This window comes from Bos mutus, chromosome 3 (genome assembly GCF_027580195.1).
Source record: "Bos mutus isolate GX-2022 chromosome 3, NWIPB_WYAK_1.1, whole genome shotgun sequence".
NCBI lineage: Eukaryota > Metazoa > Chordata > Mammalia > Artiodactyla > Bovidae > Bos > Bos mutus.
In genome coordinates this window covers 74,951,092-74,973,058 of record NC_091619.1, presented here as the reverse complement: position 1 = coordinate 74,973,058, position 21,967 = coordinate 74,951,092, and the positions used below count along the sequence as shown (strand labels likewise).

Genomic DNA, 21,967 nt, shown 5'->3' with positions numbered 1-21,967 from the left:
CTCCAGCTCTGATAGGGAGGAGGACACGTGAATGCAGCAGAAAGAAAGGAATGCTGTGGCCTTGGACACACCTGCAGGCAGGCCTTGTGCTACAGTAAGGAGGACACTGAACTTCAAGCCAAGAGGTTCAAATTCTAGTCCTGACCTCACCCCTTACTGGGTAGCTGGGGAAGGTCACCCACCTCATTTGGTCTCATTTTCTTTCTAAGTAAAGCGTGAATGCATACTTAGTCGCTCATTCATGTCCAACTCTTTGCAATTCCATGGATTGTAGCCTGCCAGGCTCCTCTCTCCATGGGATTCTCCAGGCAAGAATACTGGAGTGAGTAGCTATTCCCTTCTCCAGGGGATCTTCCCGACCCAGGGATCAAATCTGAATTTCCTATTTTGCAGGCAGATTCTTTACCATCTGAGCCACCAGGGAAAGTAAAGCAAGAAGGTTTATTTATGTGATCTCTTGAATTCCTTCTAATGCCCCTTCATGGGTCTTCCACTCCCTTGTCTTCCACTCCCCTGTCCCTACACAGAGGGTAACACCACCACATGAGACAGATTTACTTAAATCCAACAGATCAGAGACGCACACAGGGTCCTGGGATCCTGGCCTGTCCTACCTGTCTCAGACAAATTCACCATATCCTGCTGGGGACTTTTCTTTATGCACTGAGGTTCTGCCTCTGCCAGTATTTAGGGCATTTAGAAAGAAAGATTTCCTGCTCTCTCTCCCTCCTTTTCCTTTCCCCAGCCGCCTCAGCCCTCCCCTAAATCCAGCATGAGACTGGCTAATTAGGACAAATTACAGCAGGTGGCAACTTGACTTTTTTTTTTTTTAAACTTCACAATCCACCAGGGACTAAAAAGCTTTAAAGCAATTTCTCATTTAATCTTCAGACTCAAGTCTAAATTTCACTGCAATCAAAAAGCATAGATTTGATGATTCATTTCCTTCACACTTTTCAAGGTTTAGTATCTTTCTTGAAAGGGATCAACACATCCTAAAGATAATCAAGCAACTGTCATTAAGAAGCAGTTGCAGGCTTCTTAACAACCTCCCCTGACTCTGCTTCTCAGCGCCCTCTAAGAGTTTAAGTAAGGTGAGAAATGACTTTTCCCTTTTTCTGAGAATGAAATTCCATATGCAAAAGCTTTATATCCTTTAGCTTTAAACATCCAACCAGTCTTACCCTTGAATGATGCAATCAACTTGCAGCAACAGTTAGAAAGGTTTTAATTAATTTCCTCCACTGCATACAAAGATCTAGAAATATTACATCTCTCTCTTCTGCTACCTCCAGTTCCTCTTTACCATTCCTTTTCACCTACAGATTACCCCCAAGGGCCTACTCAACGGAGAAGGCAATGGCACCCCACTCCAGTACTCTTGCCTGGAGAATCCCATGGACGGAGGAGCCTGGTAGGCTGCAGTCCATGGGGTTGCTAACAGTCGGACATGACTGAGCAACTTCACTTTCACTTTTCACTTTCATGCATTGGAGAAGGAAATGGCAACCCACTCCAGTGTTCTTGCCTGGAGAATCCCAGGGACGGAGGAGCCTGGTGGGCTGACGTCTATGGGGTCACACAGAGTCGGACACGACTGAAGTGACTTAGCAGCAGCAGCAAGGGCCTACTCAAAACAATTCTGGATGAATTTGGGGGGGGGACCCTACATTTGATTATTAAGGAAAGGATCTACTGAAGTCACTTTCAAATTTTATCAAGCTTAAGAGAAGGAATTGAAATCCTATTAAAACACAGGTTCCTTGGTTCTGCGCGAATTTTGATTCTTGTGTTTGGAGTGTGACCTGAAAATCTGCATTTCCTACAAGCTACCAGGTGATGCTGATGCTGTTAATTCTTAGGCCACACTTTCCGTAGCTCTGATCTAGGAACCCTAGGGAAAGAGAAACTTAACAAATACCAGGTACCCCAAAAGATGCTTATGTGTAGGGCGCATGGTTGGCCCATGAGCGATTTAGTTAATATGTTTTGTCCTGGTGGCCCATCTGGTGAAACATGTCCCAGACTAGATTCAAGTGGTAAGATTCGTTCTGTTATCTAGTCCTTACAGAGATTCCACAGGCAGGTATTAATTATTATTTCATTTGGCAAAGGAGAAACTGAAGCTTGAGCAGATAAAGCAAGCTAGCCTGAGGGAATGCAGTCAGTAAATGAAATGGTCTGGAATTGAAGCCAAGTTATTTGTTGTTTGCTGTTTAGTGAACTTGGTCATGTCCGACTCTTTTGGGATCTCATGGACTGTAGCCTGCCAGGCTCCTCGATCCATGGGATTTCCCAGGCAAGAATACTGGAGTGGGTTGCCATTTCCTTTTTCAGGAGATCTTCCTGACCTAGGGATTGAACCCGCATCTCCTGCATTATAGGCAGATTCTTTACCACTGAGCCACTGGGGAGTGTTTTGCTCCAAATCCAGGCCTTTAACCAATGGTAATGAACCTGCACAGCCCCATTTTAGTCCTCTTCAGGGCAGGATGGGGGCATGGTTCTCAGAGGCTTCAACCTGTTATCCTTACCATTCCACAGGAAAACCCAACTTTGCAGTTGTAAGCAAAAGTGAAGAACTAAATCGATCAACAGAGCAAGTACTACAAAGTAGCCAAATTCTTCAGCAGCAACTGACCTGAAGATGTCAAGTGATAAATGACATAATCAGGAATGTGCTTCAGTGCAGTTTGGCCTCTCCTCCATTTCATGCAAAGAAAATCAGATTATTTCTGTCCATGAAGGGACATCAGAGGTCACCTAGCTGGTGGTGCTCCCTGTCAACACTCTTGAGGAATGTGAGTAACCACGAGTAATAGTAACTACGGCTCCATTTCAACTTCAGAGACTTTGGCAGGTGGGGGAGGGTGCGTGGGACAGAATCTTGGGGAGGCACGTTTGAGGGCAGCACTTGGCACTGGAAAAGGGCACCCAGTAATTCTGATTTGGTCCTTATACAGTCAAATCCCACTGGCCTCTGAGGGCCACTGACTCCATCCCTGTATTTTAATTCCTCAAGATTCTGAGGCCTTTGTCCAAGAGAAAGTGTCTCCCTACACTCAATGCAGGATAGGGACATTCTTCCCTCTGGGTGGTTAAACAAATCTTCCTGGAAGAACCAAGAAAGGAGAGTCCTACAGATGTGCAAAAAGACTGAGGTCACAAAGGAAACTAGATTCCTCCCTCAGGCCCTTCTTTTTGTCCATGATGTTTGTTCCCTGGGATTGTTAGTCTTCACACCTGCACACTGATTTTGGCAACAGAGATGCCTAAGAAACAGAGAGCAGACACATGCATTGATCCAATATGAACAGATTTACCCACCTAAAATTAACTAAGCAACATTCTTCAAACACTTTTAGCTAATTAACAAAAGAACAAAGAGCTTATTTTTATGGAGGTATTTTAGAGAAACAACTAAATCACTTCAAACAAACATTCCTCCTTCTGTTCTTTGCTCCTTTGCAGGGACATGAAATATCTAAATTGCCCTCTTTTAGGACAAAGGATGGTGACTACTAATCTTTGTGAGTCATGTATGCTTAGGAACAAGGACTCTGTCTGAGCAAATGTTCCCACATACCTGGAAACCAAATAAAAACCCCATCAACTAGGACATCAAGGTACCCTACCTTGGGGGAGGTGAAGGTACATTTGAGTTTCCGGGGCACTCTCTCATGGGCCATTTCAGTCCACTCAGCAAACATATCATCACGGTAAGCCAGAGAAACATCCATGGAAACTTCTGCATTTTCTCCTGCAAGAGAAATGATCCACAATTCAGAAATGGCTTCTGGAAAGATACTTTGAAAACAGTTTAAAAACTCTTATAGGATGGAAACCAACAAGACAAAAGAGATGTATCAGTTCCTGCTGCTGCTGCTGCTGCTGCTAAGTCGCTTCAGTCGTGTCCGACTCTGTGCGACCCCATAGACGGCAGCCCACCAGGCTCCCCCGTTCCTGGGATTCTCCAGGCAAGAATACTGGAGTGGGTTGCCATTTCCTTCTCCGATGCATGAAAGTGAAAAGTGAAAGTGAAGTCGCTCAGTCGTCTCTGACTCTTAGCGACCCCAAGGACTGCAGCCCACCAGGCTCCTCCATCCATGGGATTTTCCAGGCAAGAGTACTGGAGTGGGGTGCCATTGCCTTCTCTGGCATCAGTTCCTATCAAGCACCAAACCTGACTTTCCAAATCTGAAGACTTAAAAGTCACCGGATGAATGTCTGAGCTGGATGCTGGGTCCCCTCCCATCACCAACTGCTCTGCTAAGGAGTCAAAGAGCTCCCACTGAAATTCCTCTAGAGACGGCGGTCTCATTCTGAGCCAGTTCCAAATGGTCAGGTTCTGACTCAACATGTATCCTCCTTAACTTATACCACTGGTCCTGCTACTACTGCTAAGTCACTTCAGTCGTGTCCGACTGTGTGCAACCCCATAGACAGCAGCCCACCAGTCTCCCCTGTCCCTGGGATTCTCCAGGCAAGAACACTGGAGTGGGTTGCCATTTCCTTCTCCAATGCATGAAAGTGAAAAGTGAAAGTGAAGTCGCTCAGCTGTGTCCGACTCTTAGCGACCCCATGGACTGCAGCCTACCAGGCTTCTCCACCACTGGTCCTACATCCCCCCATATGAGTCCCATGGCACATGAGGTCATTTTTCCACAAAAGTGCCTTAGCACTTGAAACCTACAACTCATCTGTTTTCTCCTCTCTGATCAAAATGACCAAGATTTTTCGCCACCTCTCAGATAAATGACAAGTACCTTGGGTGCTTTCTTCAGGAACACTCTAGTTTGAAAGATCCTTTCTAAAATTCCCCCAAGAAGTTCTCAAATGCAGGCTCTTCTGCTTCTCTAAAATTCAAAACTCTTCAGAGTGTGGACAAAGTTAATTTAAGATGTGAAGGATTTCTCTAAATTTAAGACTTATACATAGACAAGAATATTAAAATAAGTTCATAATTATACAAATGAACATTCACATATATACTTCTGTATCAATAAGGACCATGAATGGGTTTAACTCATCACAGAGCTCATTAAAGAGATAAGTTTGGTAAAAATCACATCTATCCATTTGGTCTGTTTTATACTCTGTTGAGCAAGTTTCAGAATAGAGGAGTCTTAATGGGGGAAAAAAGCACAACTACATGTCTACAATGACCATGGTGAGCCAGCTCCCACTGGGGTTATGAGACTGGGCTCAGTTCTGGGTCCTGGAACCTCAACTCCAGGTCACAAGGGAAACAGGCAAGAATAGCTGCTGTCCAGAAAACTGGGGCTTTACTATCCACTGACCCAGTGTGGCTTGAAGATAATTTGACAGTGCAGTACATTCCTAGTTCTCTGAGGAAATCTAGGAAGACAAAGAAATAATGCAGGAAAGAAGGGATCTGAAGCCATTCTGATATAGACAAAACTCTCGATGAACATCAGTGCCCACTCTTTTATTAGTACCATTTATATCCTCAATCTCTAATAATGAACTATTGGAGAGAAAAAGTTAAAAAAAAAAGTCCCACTTAAAATGATATCAAAAAGAGTAAAAAAAAAACTAGGAATAAACTTAACCAAGAAATAAAATAAAATACCTATACTCTGCAAACTATGAAATACTGATGCAAGAAATTAAAGATGATACAACGAAATGGAGAGATCTCCCATGCTCTTGTAATGGAATAATTAACACTGTTAAAATGGCCATGCTACCCAGAGCTATCTACAGATGGAATGCAGTACCTACGAAAATACCCATGCCCTTTTTCACAGAACTAAAACAAAGAATCCTAAAATTTATATGGGACCACAGAAGACCCCGAACTGCCAAAGCAATATTGAGAAAAAATAAAGCTGGAGGTATCACCTTCCCAGATTTCAGACTATACCACAAAGCTACAGTAATCAGCTTTGTGGTATAGTAATTGTGTAATTGTCAGTAATTGACACAAAATGGACACACAGATCAACAGAGCAGAATAGTGAACCCAGAAATAAACCCATGCACCTATGGTCAATTAATCTATGACAAAGGAAGCAAGAATATACAATGTAGAAAAGACAGTCTCTTCAATAAGCAGTGCTGGAGAAACTTGGACAGCTACATGTAAAAGAATGAGATTACAACATTCCCTCAAACTATATACAAAAATAAACTCAAAACGTATTAAAGACCTAAATGTAGGACATGACACTATAAAGAGGAGAATATAAGCAGGACACTCTTTGACTTAAATCACAGAAGGATTTTTTTCTGGATCAGTCTCCTAAGGCAAAAAAATAAAAGCAAAAGTAAACAAACTGAAACCTAACTAAACTTTAAAGCTTTTGCATAGCAAAGGAAAGCAATAATAAAACAAGAAGACAACCTATGGAATGGAGAAAATATTTACAAATGATGCAACCAACAAGAGGTTAATAGTCAAAATACAAAAACAGGTCCTACAACTCAACATTTTTAAAAAACCAAATAACCCGGTCAAAAAATGGGCAGAAGACCTGAAGATATTTTTCCTAAGAAGATATTCAGATGGCACATGAAAAGATGCTCAACATTGCTAATTATTAGAGAAACGCAAGTCAAAGCACAATGAAGTATTACCTACACCTGTCAGAATGGCTAGCACAGAAAAGTCTACAGATAACAAGTGGCAGTGAGGATGTAGAGAAAAATGAACCCTGTACTCTGTTATTGGGAATGTAAATTGGTGTAGCTGCCATGGAAAAGAACATGGAGATTCTTCCAAAAACTAAAAACAGAACCGTATGACCCAGCAATTCCACTCCTGGGTATATATCCAGAAAAACCAAAAACACTGATTCAAAAAGATGCATATACTCTAATGTTCATAGCAGCAATAGTTTCAACACAAGATATAGAAGCAACCCAAGTGTCCGTCAACAAATGAGCGGATAAAGATGTGGTATAAAGAAGGAGATTCAAGAGGGAGGGGACATATGTATACCTATGGCTGATTCATGTTGAGGCTTGACAGAAAACAACAAAATTCTGTAAAGCAATTATCCTTCAACTAAAAAATAAATAAGTAAATAAATAAGATGTGGTACAAATTACACACACACAGTGGAATATTAGTCATAAAAAAGAATGAAATTCTGCCACTTGCAGCAATGTGGAGGACCTAGAGAATATTATGCTTAGTGAAATAAGTCAGGGAAAGACAAATACTGTATGTTATTACTATATGTGGAATCTAAAATAATACAAACAAATGTATATGGCAAAACAGAAGTAAATATTAAAAAAAAACAAAACTGGTGGTTACCTGTAGGGAGAGGAAACGGGGAGGGGCATGTCAGGGGTATGATATTAAGAGATACAAACTCCTATGTATAAAACAAACAACAAGGACATATTGCATAGCACAGAGGCTTGTAGCCATTATCTTATAATAACTGTTAATAGAGTATAACATGTAAAAAAGAAAACCTGAATCTCTATGCTATATGGGGCTTCCCTGGTGGCTCAGATGGTAAAACGTCTGCCTGCAATACGGGAGACCCAAGTTCGATTCCTGGGTTGGGAAGATGCCCTGGAGAAGGAAATGGCAATCCATTCCAACACTCTTGCCTGGAAAATCCCACGGACGGAGGAGCCTGATAGGCTACAGTCCATGGGGTCACAAAGAGTCGGACACGACTGAGCGACTTCACTTCGCTTCACTATGCTACATATCTGAAACTAATATAATATTGTAAATCAACTATATTTCAATGAAAAAATAATGAACGATAATAAATCCTCAGTCAAATATGGTGAATTGGCCACCTGTGTTTTCTCATCTCACTCCTGAAACTCCACAAAAAAAAAAAAAAAAAAAAACAGGAAAGGAAAATAAAAGCCATTAAATCACAAGGGGGGAAAATGGTAGTGACATGAGCAGATCAGAGATTGCAACAATTTTTTTGAAGATGAAAAACAGATGAAGTAGGATTTTCTGGCAGCCACAAAGATGGGCACAGCTGAAACTCCACAGAAGGGATATTTTGGAAAAGCGAGCCAATGTGTCCAATAGACCCCCGAGCCACTCAGAACTGGAAAGTACCAGGTGTTGCATAAGACAGGAAAGGCAAGACGCTGACAACAGAGAAGTGGGGTCAAAGTCTATACGCAGAATCACTGGAAGCCCAGTTCTCATCCATCTTCTCAGCTTCACACAGTCCAGGAGGAGACTCTGGACTTGAGGACACCAGGCTGTGCAGAGACCCAGCGCTGAGAATGCAGAATAATAAGTCTGTATAAGAAACTGTGGGATGCCTGGCTTGGCAGAAGCAATAATGAGAGTTTGTATATCCTCTTGGTTAGGAGCCAGAATGACTACAACTGCTCCTTGCTTGGCAGCCTCAGTGGTCCAGAGAAAGAACTGGCCAGAGCTTCCATGTGTGAGTTGAGTATCAGGCACCACTTTACCTCCTTTTCACTTCTAACCCTGGGATTAGGAATTGGGACTGTCAACTCTGTTGAAAAGGCATTTCCACAGAACTCAATAGTATAAATATGGATGGTATAAAGGAAGTTATCAGTTCTTATGTTGAGCTCCTTGGAGGGCCAGGGTTCAGGGCAGCACTGGCCTTAGATACAACACGGCAGGCGCGGTCCTGAATCTCGGCCTCAGACTTTTAAAGGGTCCTTCTCCAGGGACTTTAGTGCTGGCACAGTGGTTAAGAATCTGCCTTGCAATGAAGGGGGACATGGGTTTGATCCCTTGTCAGGGAACTAAGATTCCATGTGCTGCAGGACAACGGAGCCCACACACAGCAACTAGAGAGTCACATGGCACAACTAGAGAAGCCTGCAACCGGCAACTAGTGAACCCATGCACTGCAACAAAAGAAGTCCACAAGCTGCAGTCAAGAGCACTCATACCACACTGAAGGCCCAGCGCAACAAAAAGTAAATAAATGAATGAAAGTCTCTCAGTCGTGTCCGACTCTTTGTGACTCCATGGACTGTAGCCCATCAGGCTCCTCTGTCCACGGGGATTCTCGAGGCAAGAATACTGAAGTGGGTTGCCATGCCCTCCTCCAGGGGATCTTCCCAACCCAGGGATCGAACCCAAGTCTCCTGCATTGCAGGCGGATTCTTTACCATCTGAGCCACCAGGGAAGCCCAGTGTAAATAAATAAATATATACATAAAATTAAAAAATAAATAAAGGGTCCCACTCTGTCCACCCTTTCCCAGCTGTTCACTTCTTTTCCAGATGAGACGACCCTGAAGTGAAAGGGACATGCTCACCAAGAGCCTAACCTCTCCACCAATTTACAGAACATGGCCCAGGAACTCAGGAATCCAGAATACATACTCAGACAGCTCCGAGCCTATTTCCACATCCTGGGGAGGAGGACAACTTCCCCAGATCTGGTCTCCCAAAGGGAACTCCACAACCACTCGTGTGCCTTTGGGCTCACAAGTGATCAAAGGGCTGCTGTTTTTGAGGACATGGACAGAGATTGAGCTTGGAGGGTGGGGTGTCCACACATAAACATATTCTTTGTGTGGGATGGAGTCAGGGATGGGAAGAAAGGACACTGAGAAGCCCATACTCCCTGGTCCATCCCATTTTTGACACAGAATTCCAAGGAGTCTAAGAATCCCAAATTTAAACCCAGACTTCCAGTTCATCATGAAGGTAGATTAGTTACATTTGGGTGATAGGACTTATTTGGCTCAACAATTTGTTGGTGTGATTTATTACTTTAAAATTTGTAGACATATGGCAGCCATGCCTTCATAGGTACTCTTGCCCTGGGCCCCACAAACGTTAGGGGTGGACCTTACAAAGCAGGTGCCTCAGGGAGAGAAAGTGCCAGACACACTTGCCTCCTGGCCTTCTTCCTTTTTTGAGTTATTGCTACCTGTTGGGAATCTCAAAACTGTTTTAAAACATGCTGTTAAAAACAAAAATTTTAAAGACTGTTTTCATGTACAATTACTCTCTATTAGGCCCTCATGACTTCCGTGCTTTCATTTAAATAACCTCACTAAACAACTCTATAAAGTGGGCATGGGTATTTCCTTTTGATTAGTAAGTAAACCGAGGCCCTCAGATATGGAGTGACTTGCCTGAAGTTGTATTGTTGTTGGTAATATGAGAAAGAGAACTATTTTGAAGCCTTCTTAAAAGACAACCATCTTTTTTGTATTGCTTAAAGAAAACTGGGTAACTTGTGATGAAATAAGGCCCTCAAATGAGTCACAAAATATGAACAGGTACGTCTTTAATAAAAATAAGGCTCCATGAGAACACTGTACTCTTTTATCCTCACACCCATCCTATGATGAAGTCAGCTAGAAAAACTGCCCAAGAATACATGCTAGCAAGTGGTAGAGCTGGGCCTTACACCTCAGTCTGGTTCCCTCAGACCCAACCACGCTCTACTATCTTTTTGGCAGAAACAGAATTCAAAAGAAACCTAATAGTTGAATCAAGCACACTGCATGCAGAGGCCACTTAACTCTGACCAAACACAACTTTCTAGGGGAGAGAAACATGCAGTGCTCCCAGGAGACCGCTAGGAACATGGCTGCAATTCTCTAATCTGAGCACTGAGGAGAGGAACTGCCAGAACCTACAGAGCATCACTTCAGAAAACTGACTAGAGAAGTGTAAAGGGACCCATCCTGCCTGGAGCTGGAAGCCCAGGGATGCCTGTGTTCCAATCATGGATCTGGCCCTAACTTGGTGTGTGATCAGGGATGGGAGAGCCCTATGTATGCGGGCTGCTGCTGCTAAGTCGCTTCAGTCGTGTCTGCTTTCAACTCCAACCCTCAAGAGATAGCACAGGTTATCTTTCCAGACCTGCTGCTTCAAGAGAAGCCAGATTCAGATGGTTATGCTGCTGCTGCTGCTAAATCGCTTCAGTCGTGTCCGACTCCATGTGACCCCATAGACGGCAGCCCACCAGGCTAGTCTGTCCCTGGGATTCTCCAGGCAAGAATACTGGAGTGGGCTGCCATTTCTTTCCCCTCAGATGGTTATATATCTCTCAATTTTTGCACGTTAATAACCAACTCACTAAAAACAAAACGAAGGGACTTCCCTGGCAGTCTGGCAGTTAAGCATTTGCCTTGTCTTGCAGGGGATGCAGTTTTAATCCCTAGTTAGGAACTAAGATCCCACATGCAGTGAAGCAACTAAGGCTGCTAGCTGTAACTAGAGATCCTGCACGGCCTGGAGCCCATGTTCTACAACTAGAGAGCCCACACACCACAACAAAAGATCCCACGTGACGCAACGAAGACCCCACGTGCCACACTGAAGACTCAGTGCAGCCAAACAAAAAATAATAAATATCTTAAAAACAAAAAAACACCAAAAGGAAACAAAATCTCTCCACAGGTCAGCTAAGAAAACATCATTCTTTGCGGTGAAGGGAGACACTTTTCATACTGCCCCACACCACTATTCTTTTCTTCCCATTTTACCACCAAGTGAAGTTCTTCCTAAACTTTTCTATTTTGTTCATGACATTCACCCCAGGCTCTGCCTAATCCTCATGGATCACCTCCCTACTTTCTGTGCTGTCTGGGGCAGATGTTATCATTTCTGTTCATAAGGCAGAGAAGCCAAGACTCAGCTTCCCCTAGAAACATCAGACAAGCTTCTAGAGCTTCATGGCCTGTGGTTCTTATACAGGGAGAATGGCCAGTTCAAGTGACCTGCTAGCCCCTCTCACAGGACTCTGTGATCTCCCCCCACCCATGGACACTCATAGTTTCTTCACCCTGTTGGAATAGGACTTGCCTCCTAGGACGCTGGGGCTTCCGAGGTGGTGCTAGTAGTAAAGAACCCACTGGCCAACACAGGAGACACAAGAGACATGGGTTCCATCCCTAGCTTGGGAAGATCCCTTGGAGGAGGGCACAGCAATCCTTTCCAGCATTCTTGCCTGAAGAATCCCATGGACAAAGCAGCCTGGATGGCTACAGTCCATAGAGTCGCACAGAGTCAGACATGACTGAAGCAACTGAGCACACACCTAGGACTTTGTGATCTTTAAATCAGTTACTACACAAAAAATTCTTAGATCAGTGTTGAAAGCATGATGGGTTTAGCTATTGTTTCTATCATTTCATAAGGGATATGAAAGTAAGTCTCGTATCTACCTTAATTCAAAATAGTTACTGGGTTTCAGAGACATGAACCTCCCATTATGAACCCATATCCAAACCTGGAGCACAAAACTCAGACACAGGAAAACACTGGGCAGAGGACCCAGCAAAGCTGTGAACTCAGCCCCCAGAACCACTTTCTCTTCTGTCTCCAATGGATCGGAAGCAAAGCTCAGCTTTAATGACTATGTTGCAGGTAATAAAACACGGGTCTCATGACTCCTACGGTACTGTTTGGGCAATACTCCCCTCCCCCACCTCCGCAGAGAGAATGAAAGTGAAGCATTCAATTTGAACTCCTTGGGAGAATGGCAGGAAGGCCAAGACTACCTCTGGCTCCCAGAAAACCTTCTCTATAAGACAAGAATGCTGGTTACACCAGTTCTATGGGGTGAAGCTGTAAAGTATCCACATAGGGCATTTATAAATTTGAGATGCATGACTTTCCACACCTAAATGAGACCAGCAGCTTTTTGTCCTGTGGGCTGTCTGAGCCTCACATTTCTCAAATGACTTTGGAGATACATTTTGTTTGCACGGAAAATCCATTCTCAATACTGGGAAGGGAGGTGTGGAAAGGCACAGCTGGGATTTCCACCCTGTTATGGAAGCAGTGCTCTGACATGAGGAACCTGCACTGCAGGGTTCTGTGGGAGCAGACCCAGACCGAGTACCATTACAGGCAGAAAGATCTGTGCCTTCCCACACTGGGACACACAGACCAGGCATACCCTTAAGAAGCATTTATCTCTGCATGAGTTAAACCATCCTGCCCTTCAAGGGAAAGTGTTTGCCAATCAGTTTTGTGAAGACAAGTGGAAAGCCAGAAAGGTAAGCAACTCCTCAGCATAAGCCAAAAATGATGGGGGAGGGGGACAAAGAGCTAGAAAACAGCGTGAGCACCCCAAGAAACCTAGGGCAGTTGCTTAATGTCAGAAGGCCCCTGGGAGGAGGCGCTGAAGTTATGAAAGATGAGCCTTCTTCGAGGAATTCATCAGAACGCTTCTTACCTTACACTTTTGGAAATAGGCATTTGCCAGTCAGGATATTACAAAGAGTGTGGGGGCCAAACAGATCCACTTTTCAATTTTATCTTTATGTCTTCTTAGCTAAGTGACTTTTGATTAAGTCTGTTTCCACCTCTGCAATATAGAAACAGCGGGACCTACTTCCCAAGGCTGTTGACAGAGTCACTTGGCATATAAACACTTAAAAATCCTATTTCTTTTCCATCCAGTCCCATAATGATTAGGTGATATTACTGATCAGTTTGGGGGAAGGCAAGTTACATTAAGAGAAAATAAAGAATTATTTTATGGTTGTCAAAAGCTTTTAAGTACCCTGAGAAACCTTGATTTCCCTGGATCCTTGCCCTGGGAAAAAAATTAGAGATTTCAAAATGCTCACACACATTCCCACATTACATAGGGGAGCTGCCAGTCACCAGGTTTGTTTGGGTAACCTCAGAAGGAGGCCGTGCAGACCAGCCTCCTCCCAGCCTCCTGCAGACATATAATCTGGGGTTATTTATGCCAGCGTTCTTTCCCTGATCAAAAACTCCCTGACCTGGCTTGTATTTTCTTGACGCTTTCAATTAAGGAAATAACAAAACCAACCCTGTCCTATATCCATGGTTAGGTCTGGCAAAAATGGACTCAGCTAATTATAAATTTGGTCCTGGCTGTTTTTTTAAGATGCCCTACAGGCCTGGGTGTGAGGTAGTTATAAAATGAATGAGTACAATTATTTCACAAACCAGACTAACAGTTGAGTTCACCTGTCTCACTTTTACCCCATCGCGTCAAGCATTTGCATTGTGGAGAAGTATTTCTCAACGTGTAAAACATTTTTCTAAGCATTGTCAGAATGATCCCTTGCTATATTCTGAAGCAGTATCTCCTAACTGAAGTAACTTGTCTATGAAAATATGACGGACATTGTGGAATGTTCCTCACATCAGGCCCTTTGCAAAGTGACATCTTCTCAGTTAGAAAATATCCACTTAGCCTTACAGCATCCTACTGAACTGCTTAAAGGATATACATTTCGAAAAGTAGCTGGGGCATCAAATGTTTTATAAACAAATGAATTGGAGGGACAACAGAATATAGAAAAAACACATCCTGGTGTTCACTGAGTTATAGAGTAGCTCTTTTCCCTTCCTTATTTTATTTAAACTTCTTGGCTGCATAGCATACAGGATCTTAGTTCCCCAACCAGGGAACGAACCCAAGCCGCCTGCAGTGGAGACGTGGAGTCTTAACCACCGACCACCAGGGAAATCCCACTCCTTTCCCTTCCAACTCAGCACACTCATTCTGAGGGGTCTCATCTCTTCCTGGAGCATCAGTCACCTCTCAAGTTCAGATTTCCCTCCTGAGTTTCAAATCTGCATGCCCACTTTCCACTGGATGGATGGCTCTATTTCCACGGTTCACAAAAGAAAGCCAAACCACCAAATTCAGTCCATTCTCTGAGCTCATCAAGTCTTATAGATTTATCTCCCTCTCCGTCCTCACCACCACCCTCCACTTGTTCAAAGTGAAAGTGTTAGTCACTCAGTCATGTCCGACTCTTTGCAACCCTATGGACTGTAGCCTGCCAGGCTCCTCTGTCCATGGAATTCTCCAGGCAAGAATACTGGAATGGGTAGCCATTCCCTTCTCCAGGGGATCTTCCAGACCCAGGGATCAAAGCTGGGTATCCCACATTGCATGCAAATTATTTACCGTTTGAACCACCAGGGAAGCCCTTATTCAAGGCTACCATCATCTCAGGTCTAGATGACTCAAACACATGCCCCATGTATGTTTTTCACACTGTAGTCAGATAGATGATTTCTAAAATACTTTCAATGCCTTTACATTGCCCTCAGTCTAATCTTGAAATTCCTTAAAGGCATACAAGACTAAGACCTGGCTCCTGGTTAGCATCAGGATCTCATCTCACAACCCTCTTCCTATCCCTGCCTGCTACATTGGTCACCTTAGCCTGACATACCACTTCCAGCCTTGAAGATGGGTAAGAGTTCAGGCTCCAGAGAGAGGCAGCCTGGGATCAGGGACCACCTTGACCACTTGGTGCCTGTGCAATGGTTGGCAAGTCACTGAACTTCTCTACAAAGGGGGGGGGGGGCGGTGACAATGTGTCCATCTCCTATGGTTGTGAGGATTAAATGTGCTAGTCACTCACACAGCCCTGGCATACAGTAAGTACTCAGCAACTGCTGACTGCTTTTTTAAGGCTTCCCTGATATTTTGGAAGGACTGATGCTAAAGCTGAAACTCCAGTACTTTTGGTCACCTCATGTGAAGAATTGACTCACTGGAAAAGACTCTGAGGCTGGGAGGGATTGCGGGCAGGAGGAGAAGGGGGACGACAGAGGATGAGATGGCTGGATGGCATCACCGACTCGATGGACGTGAGCCTGAGTGAACTCCAGGAGTTGGTGATGGACAGGGAGGCCTGGCGTGCTGCGATTCATGGGGTCGCAGAGAGTCAGACACGACTGAGCAACTGAACTGAACTGATAACTCAGTTGGTAAAGAATCTGCCTGCAATGCAGGAGACCCTGGTTCAATTCCTGGGTCAGGAAGATCCCCTGGAGAAGGGATAGGCTACCCATTCCAGTATTCTTGGGCTTCCCTTGTGGCTCAGCTGGTAAAGAATCCGCCTGCGAAGTGGGAGACCTGGGTTCGATCCCTGGGTTGGGAAAATCCTCTGGGAAAGGGAAAGGCTACCCACTCCAGTATTCTGGCCTGGAGAATTCCATGGACTGTATAGTCCATGGGGTTGCAAAGAGTCAGACACAACTGAGCAACTTTTACTTTTCAGTTTCACTAAAAGTTATCTACACTTACTACACTTGGGGTCCCTGCTAGCACACTGGGTTTTTACTAGGAGCCTTCTTTGAGAGGGTATATTACAAAAGAGCTTTTCCTCTGGGCTGCAGACAGTACTCTGAAGATAGTGCTTGGCATCCTCCCTCATGCCAGAATAACACTTGCTCATCTTCTAGAATTCTACAGACTCATTCCCACCTTCCCTCGCCCACTGAAACAGAGGGAGGGCTTCTCCTCTTGCTCCTGCAGCAGCCTGTGTGTTGCTATAACACGTATCCTACTGCAGCTCAGCTACTGACTACTTCCCTGTATCGCCTTCCCTGCCCACCTCCCACTTTGAGAGGTTCTGAGAGCCAAGGACTGCCTCCGTCTTGTTCATAGCTACATCGCTCATGTCTTTACAAATCATCATTAAATACCTGACAAATTAATGAGTGAATATAATTCTTCTTTCTCCAAATAGCCTTAAATTCCAACATTCTCTCTGTCACTCCATCATTTCTATACCACTTGTGTGTAGTCTACAGTCTGCTATTTTGGGGGCATTCACTTTATTTCCCCTACAACCTGCTTCCTTTCTCTCACCACCACACATATGTGTACACACACACACACACACTCAGATAAAAAGGATGTTCTTCAAATTTGGCCAAGGGTACCATCAAGGAGCAATACACCTGCTCTTTAGGACTGGGTGGAAACAGAGTGAGCCGGAGAGGGGTCACCATTCCCTTTCTCCTGCTTTATCTGAATTACAATATGGAGTTGCAATAGTGTTGTGCTTGAGAGGGCTAGTAGGGGTAAAGGAGGAGACGACTCCTGAGAGTCTGTCGCACTGCAAGGAGATCAAACCAATCAATTAAAAAGGAAATCAACCCTGAATACTCATTGGAAGGACTGATGCTGAAGCTCCATTACTTTGACCACCTGATGCAAAGACTCAACTCACTGGAAAACACCCTGATTCTGGGAAAAGATTGAAGGCAAAAAGGAGAAGAAGGTGACAGAGGATGTAGTGACAGAGGTTAGATAGCATCACTGACTCAATGGACATGAATTTGAGCAAACTCTAGGAGATAGTGAAGGACAGGGAAGCCTGGCGTGTTGCAGTCCACGGGGTCACAAAGACTCAGACACGACTTAGCAACTGACCAACAACAATCATGCTTGTCCACATCTACAGAGATAAGAGAATAGATTGAACTACTGGTAAGACTTCAGAGAAGAAAAATCTACAGCAACCATTTGGGTATGACATGTTAGGTCTCTGATAATCTACTCAAGCCTACTTTTCTGGGGCATAAAAGTCCATCAGGAACTGAGGAATCATAACAGCTGATGCTGCCACCAAGATGGAATAATATACCTCTGAAAGCGCTAATGCTAGCTGGACCATCCAATCCATGTTTTCCTCCATCAAATATATTTAAGCACCTACTAGTAGTCCCTTGGACTGCAAGGAGATCCAACCAGTCCATTCTGAAGGAGATCAGCCCTGGGATTTCTTTGGAAGGAATGATGGTAAAGCTGAAACTCCAGTACTTTGGCCACCTCATGCAAAGAGTTGACTCATTGGAAAAGACTCTGATGCTGGGAGGGATTGGGAGCAGGAGGAGAAGGAGACGACAGAGGATGAGATGGCTGGATGGCATCACTGACTCGATGGACGTGAGTCTGAGTGAACTCCAGGAGTTGGTGATGGACAGGGAGGTCTGGCATGCTGCGATTCATGGGGTCGCAAAGAGTCGGACACAACTGAGTGACTGAACTGAACTGAGTTTCAAGGCAGAGTCATTGCCCTCAATTGTTCACAGTAAGGTAAGGAAGGCAATTGTTTTTCATGACTTAGCTGCTAAGTCATGTCTGACTCTTTGTGACCCCATGGATTATAGCTTGCCAGGTTCCTCTGTCCCAGGGATTTCTCAGACAAGAATACTGGAATGGGTTGCCATTTCCTTCTCCAGGGGATATTCTCAACTCAGGGATCGAACCAGCATTTCCTACATTGGTAGGTGGATTCTTTACTAATTCTTTACTAATGAGCCACCAGGGAAGGAACATTACCCCATGTGGGTAGTGTATATGAAACAGATATATTCAGTCAGTCCTCTGTATCCACAGATGCAGAACCTGCAGAAATGGAAGGCTGACTGTACTATACCATATAAAGGTGCAGTATATAAAGGATGTGGGCATCTGTGAATTTTGACATTCACAGGGGTCCTGAAACTAATCCCCTAGGGATATCAAGGGACCACTGTAGTCAGCATAAGCTGTCAAGAGTACTCACTAGGGGGCTGAGAAACACTGCACAGAATATACAATCTTCTGGAGTATCTCATCTAAAAGCAATGATGTTTAACTGTTGACTCACAGGATGAGTAAGAGTTCACTAGGTAAGGAAGCAGGAGAAGAAATTATAGGCAGAGGGAACCACAGGGCTAAAGAGTCATGGGAGCACAAAATAGCACAGTGCAGTCAGAGAAATCAACTCATTCACTATGGCAGGGAATGGGAGATGGAGTAAAGAAAACAGATAAGGTTGGGATGAGGAAGCATCTGCTGAGAAAGAGAAGAAATGTGCTCTGAACATTGCAGCATCTTATTTAGAAGGATGTTTAAGCAAAGAGATCTGGCAGCTGTGTGAAAGGCAGACGAATGGGGCGGGGATGGGGGCGGAGGGGGTAGAGAGATCTCGAAAAAATTGAGGCCTGCTGCACTTACACAGCTCTCAGTATGTTTAAGATTATTGACTCTCATAGGAAATGTCACCAGAAGGATCTTCCCTGTTTTCCAAGGAACCTGAACTCAACAATGAACCAATCATTTCCTGACAAAGCTAGAGAAATCAGAACCATCCAAGTTGGCAAGTGTTAAAACACCGGAGAGCAAATGTGGCAACAGCTCTTTCCTATTTGACCATAATCAACATAAATGTGGGGTGAAAACAAGCCTGACAGCCAGGGGAGGGAAACGCACAGTGGGCTGCTTTGCTTTCTCCCCAGGACGCCGTCAGAGCACAGAGCGTTTAGAAGAACAGCTGACGTGATGCTTATGAAAATCTACCTGCCCTCCCCCCTTCCCACCAAATGCAATTAGAGAAGAGGGCTCCGTTCACCCTGAATCTAAAAATAGATGATGGCAGAGTTCACAGACTGACAGCTGCATTCTCATACAGTAACTAGGAGAGGAAAGGGATGGCTAATTTAACTTAACAACCCCCAAAACAAACAGTGCAGAAGTAGTCCAGGATAAAGAGAAAACACAAAGGTCACTTCTTCAAAGGGCTAGAAGAGGAATGGGGTCACTCCGTGGCAGTTTATTAGTCCTCCTAAAACCCTGCTTGAAACCGGGGAAGCAGTGTGCCCAGATCTGCCCAGAGTCCTTCAGACAGGAGCTCTGATGGATGAAGATGCAGAAGAAGCTCAAGCAAGATCAGGCAGGAGGGCCAGGACTTGCCCTCTTCTTCCTACATCACCTGGATACCTAAAAGCTAAGAAAGTCACATTTTCTAGATAAGAGCTCTTCCGCACCATCCCTTCCTCCCATCTTGCTCTTCCTCTAAATCACACTCTGCCTAGCCTGGAGCAGGGAAAAAAAAAAATTATCCAGGGAATAAACATGGATCATTAAGGGAAAGAAACCAGGTGTCTCAGAGGAGTCAACCATTTCAGTTTTCCTCTCCTCGGTTCCAAAATGTTTCAGTTTTATTCTACAGTCTGCCGGCCTAGGGAGAGGATTACGATTGGGCTTCAAAAGAAACAAGGACATGCTTGTGAATGGGAAGCGGACCCTCTCCGAGCCTCTCCCACAGATCTGTGCTGGCTCCCGGGGGGCTGCCAGCCAGCTAAATGTCAGATCTCTACACCCCGCATTCCCGTGCCACACTACCTCCATCCCCCTGGTGACTAAGCTGTTTCAGCAGCTGTGTTATTGCTGGAGACAGGCCAGTGTTATTCGCACAGAATATTTGTTTCATGTGGCTTAGGTGGGGATGGGGACTTCCCTGGTGGCTCAGACGATAAAGAATCTGCCTGTAATGCAGGAGACCTGGGTTCGATCCCTGGGTTGGGAAGATCCCCTGGAGGAGGGCATGGCAACCTACTCCAGTATTCTTGCCTGGAGAATCCCCATGGACAGAGGAGCCTGGTGGGCTACAGTTCATGGGGTCACAAAGAGTCAGACACGACTGAGCGACTAAGCACACAGGTGGGGTTTGGGGTTCTCATTTGCAGATGAGGTCCTCCCCTTGATCATCAGTGAGGGCATTCCCTGAGCTCCAGGAAGCAATGGGACAATGTGGGGGAGCTGCACAGGCTTCCAGGAGATAGACAGACTCACCACCACAGAGAGGGTAGAGAAGGCATCTATGTCTGTGAGAGTGAAGGATAACCAAAAACCAGAGCTCTGGGTCATGGCCCAAAGACCTTCACCCACTCCTTCCTCAGTAAGAGCCACTGATGCTCAGAGCAGGTTCCTTCTGCTCTTCCTCCCCAGGTACTTCTCTCAGTCTCTCCTTTGAAAGACTCTTTCCTTTCCGGTAATGTTGGCACTCCCCCCGCCCCACCCCATCTCGGTCAATCTTTCCATGCATCTATCTCCCCCAAACGCCTCTGAATAGCACTGAGCATGGGCAGTGTCCTCCTGAGTGCTTGTCCCTCAGCCCCTGGCCCTTCCCTCTCTCACTGGGTGGCTTACCATCATTTACACTCATCTCACTCCTGCAGCAAGTTAGGCCCATTGACTTGTTCATCCCCTCCAACCCCCAACATCTCTATCTAGCCTCTTTCCCAGCATGGTGGGTGCGGCAGGCATTCCTTACCAACTGCTGAACAAGCCAACCCAACTCCCTCCCATTGAGGACTGATGGAACACAGGCCCAGGCATGGCACTTGTTACCTTTCTTATCTGTGGGCAGGACCACTTTCTACTTCTGGTCCATTCCAGGCTGCATCCTCCCAAGAGCCCCGCTAGCCTGCTGTTCCTCCTAAGTTGTTCTCACCAATAGCAATCAAGTTACATTTTCGGATGGTGAAGAGATCACAGAAATGTGTTTTCTTGTAAAGGAGGTCTTGTATTTTTAAAAGACAGAACAAAGATTCTCTAAAGCTCTCATTTTTGAGTGCCTATTATGTGTAGATATTTTCAGCCGCACCTAGATGCCAGCCAGATATAGAAGATTATCTGTAATCTCAAAATGAGGAAACCGAGGCGTGTGGTCTCTGTGTCAGTGTGGGAGGGAGGCAAACTGAACAGGCTTTGCCTGACTTCATCACTCCAGGCCTCTCCCATTACATCATGAGTTAGGAGATGAGACCTGTTTCTTGCTCTGGGGAAGTCACTAATTACCTGTACAATTGGAATAAGTCACTTTACACATTGTATTCTTTCATTAAATACTAAAGTTGAACATATGATGACTAAGGTCCCTCTAGTTCTAACATCTCTTGAACACAGAAAATGGAAACACCACCAATATGCTTAACTGCCTTGTACCTTTGCAGCGCTGTGTTAAAAACAAAGAACAGTAAAACAATCCCTGCCTTCAGGGCACTTGCAATGGAGCTGGCGTGACCAGGGATAGAAACTTGATGTTGACTAACATAAAGAGTTAAACAGAAACAAATGTAAAAATTCCAGAGTACATGGCAGTCCTGGAGAAAAAACAATGTCATAACTATAAAATGACAAGAGGACATTTCAACAATGGTTTCTTTCCCCCCCATAAAAATACCTTTGTGCTGTCGCCAGGACAAGCCAGCTACCTAAAGGGATCCCGTCTGTTTCACCGGAAAGCTTTGTTTCCGACAAGTTTCGTAAAGGAAAAAGTAGGCTAGCAAAAGCTTTTTATTTCCAACCCACCTTTTCCTCATTCCCATGAATGAGGAGGGGATAAGAGTAACAGCAGGCAGCCAGGGAGAAAAATAATATGGCTGGTGGGTCCTGACCTCTTGGGTTCCTGCCGACAGACAAGCCCGAGAGCAACATTT

The 21,967-nt window shown here is 44.7% G+C and overlaps 1 protein-coding gene across 4 annotated transcripts in view; it reads right to left on the bottom strand.

The window, feature by feature from the left end:
• The window catches only part of WLS (Wnt ligand secretion mediator), a 116,696-nt gene that overhangs the window by 41,202 nt on the left and 53,527 nt on the right, over positions 1–21,967 (bottom strand). For all 4 annotated transcript variants that reach the window (XM_070367864.1, XM_070367862.1, XM_005895774.2 and 1 more), the window contains one exon: positions 3,636–3,760. In XM_070367864.1, coding sequence (XP_070223965.1) covers positions 3,636–3,760 — 125 coding nt within the window. The remainder of the gene's footprint in view (positions 1–3,635; positions 3,761–21,967) is intronic.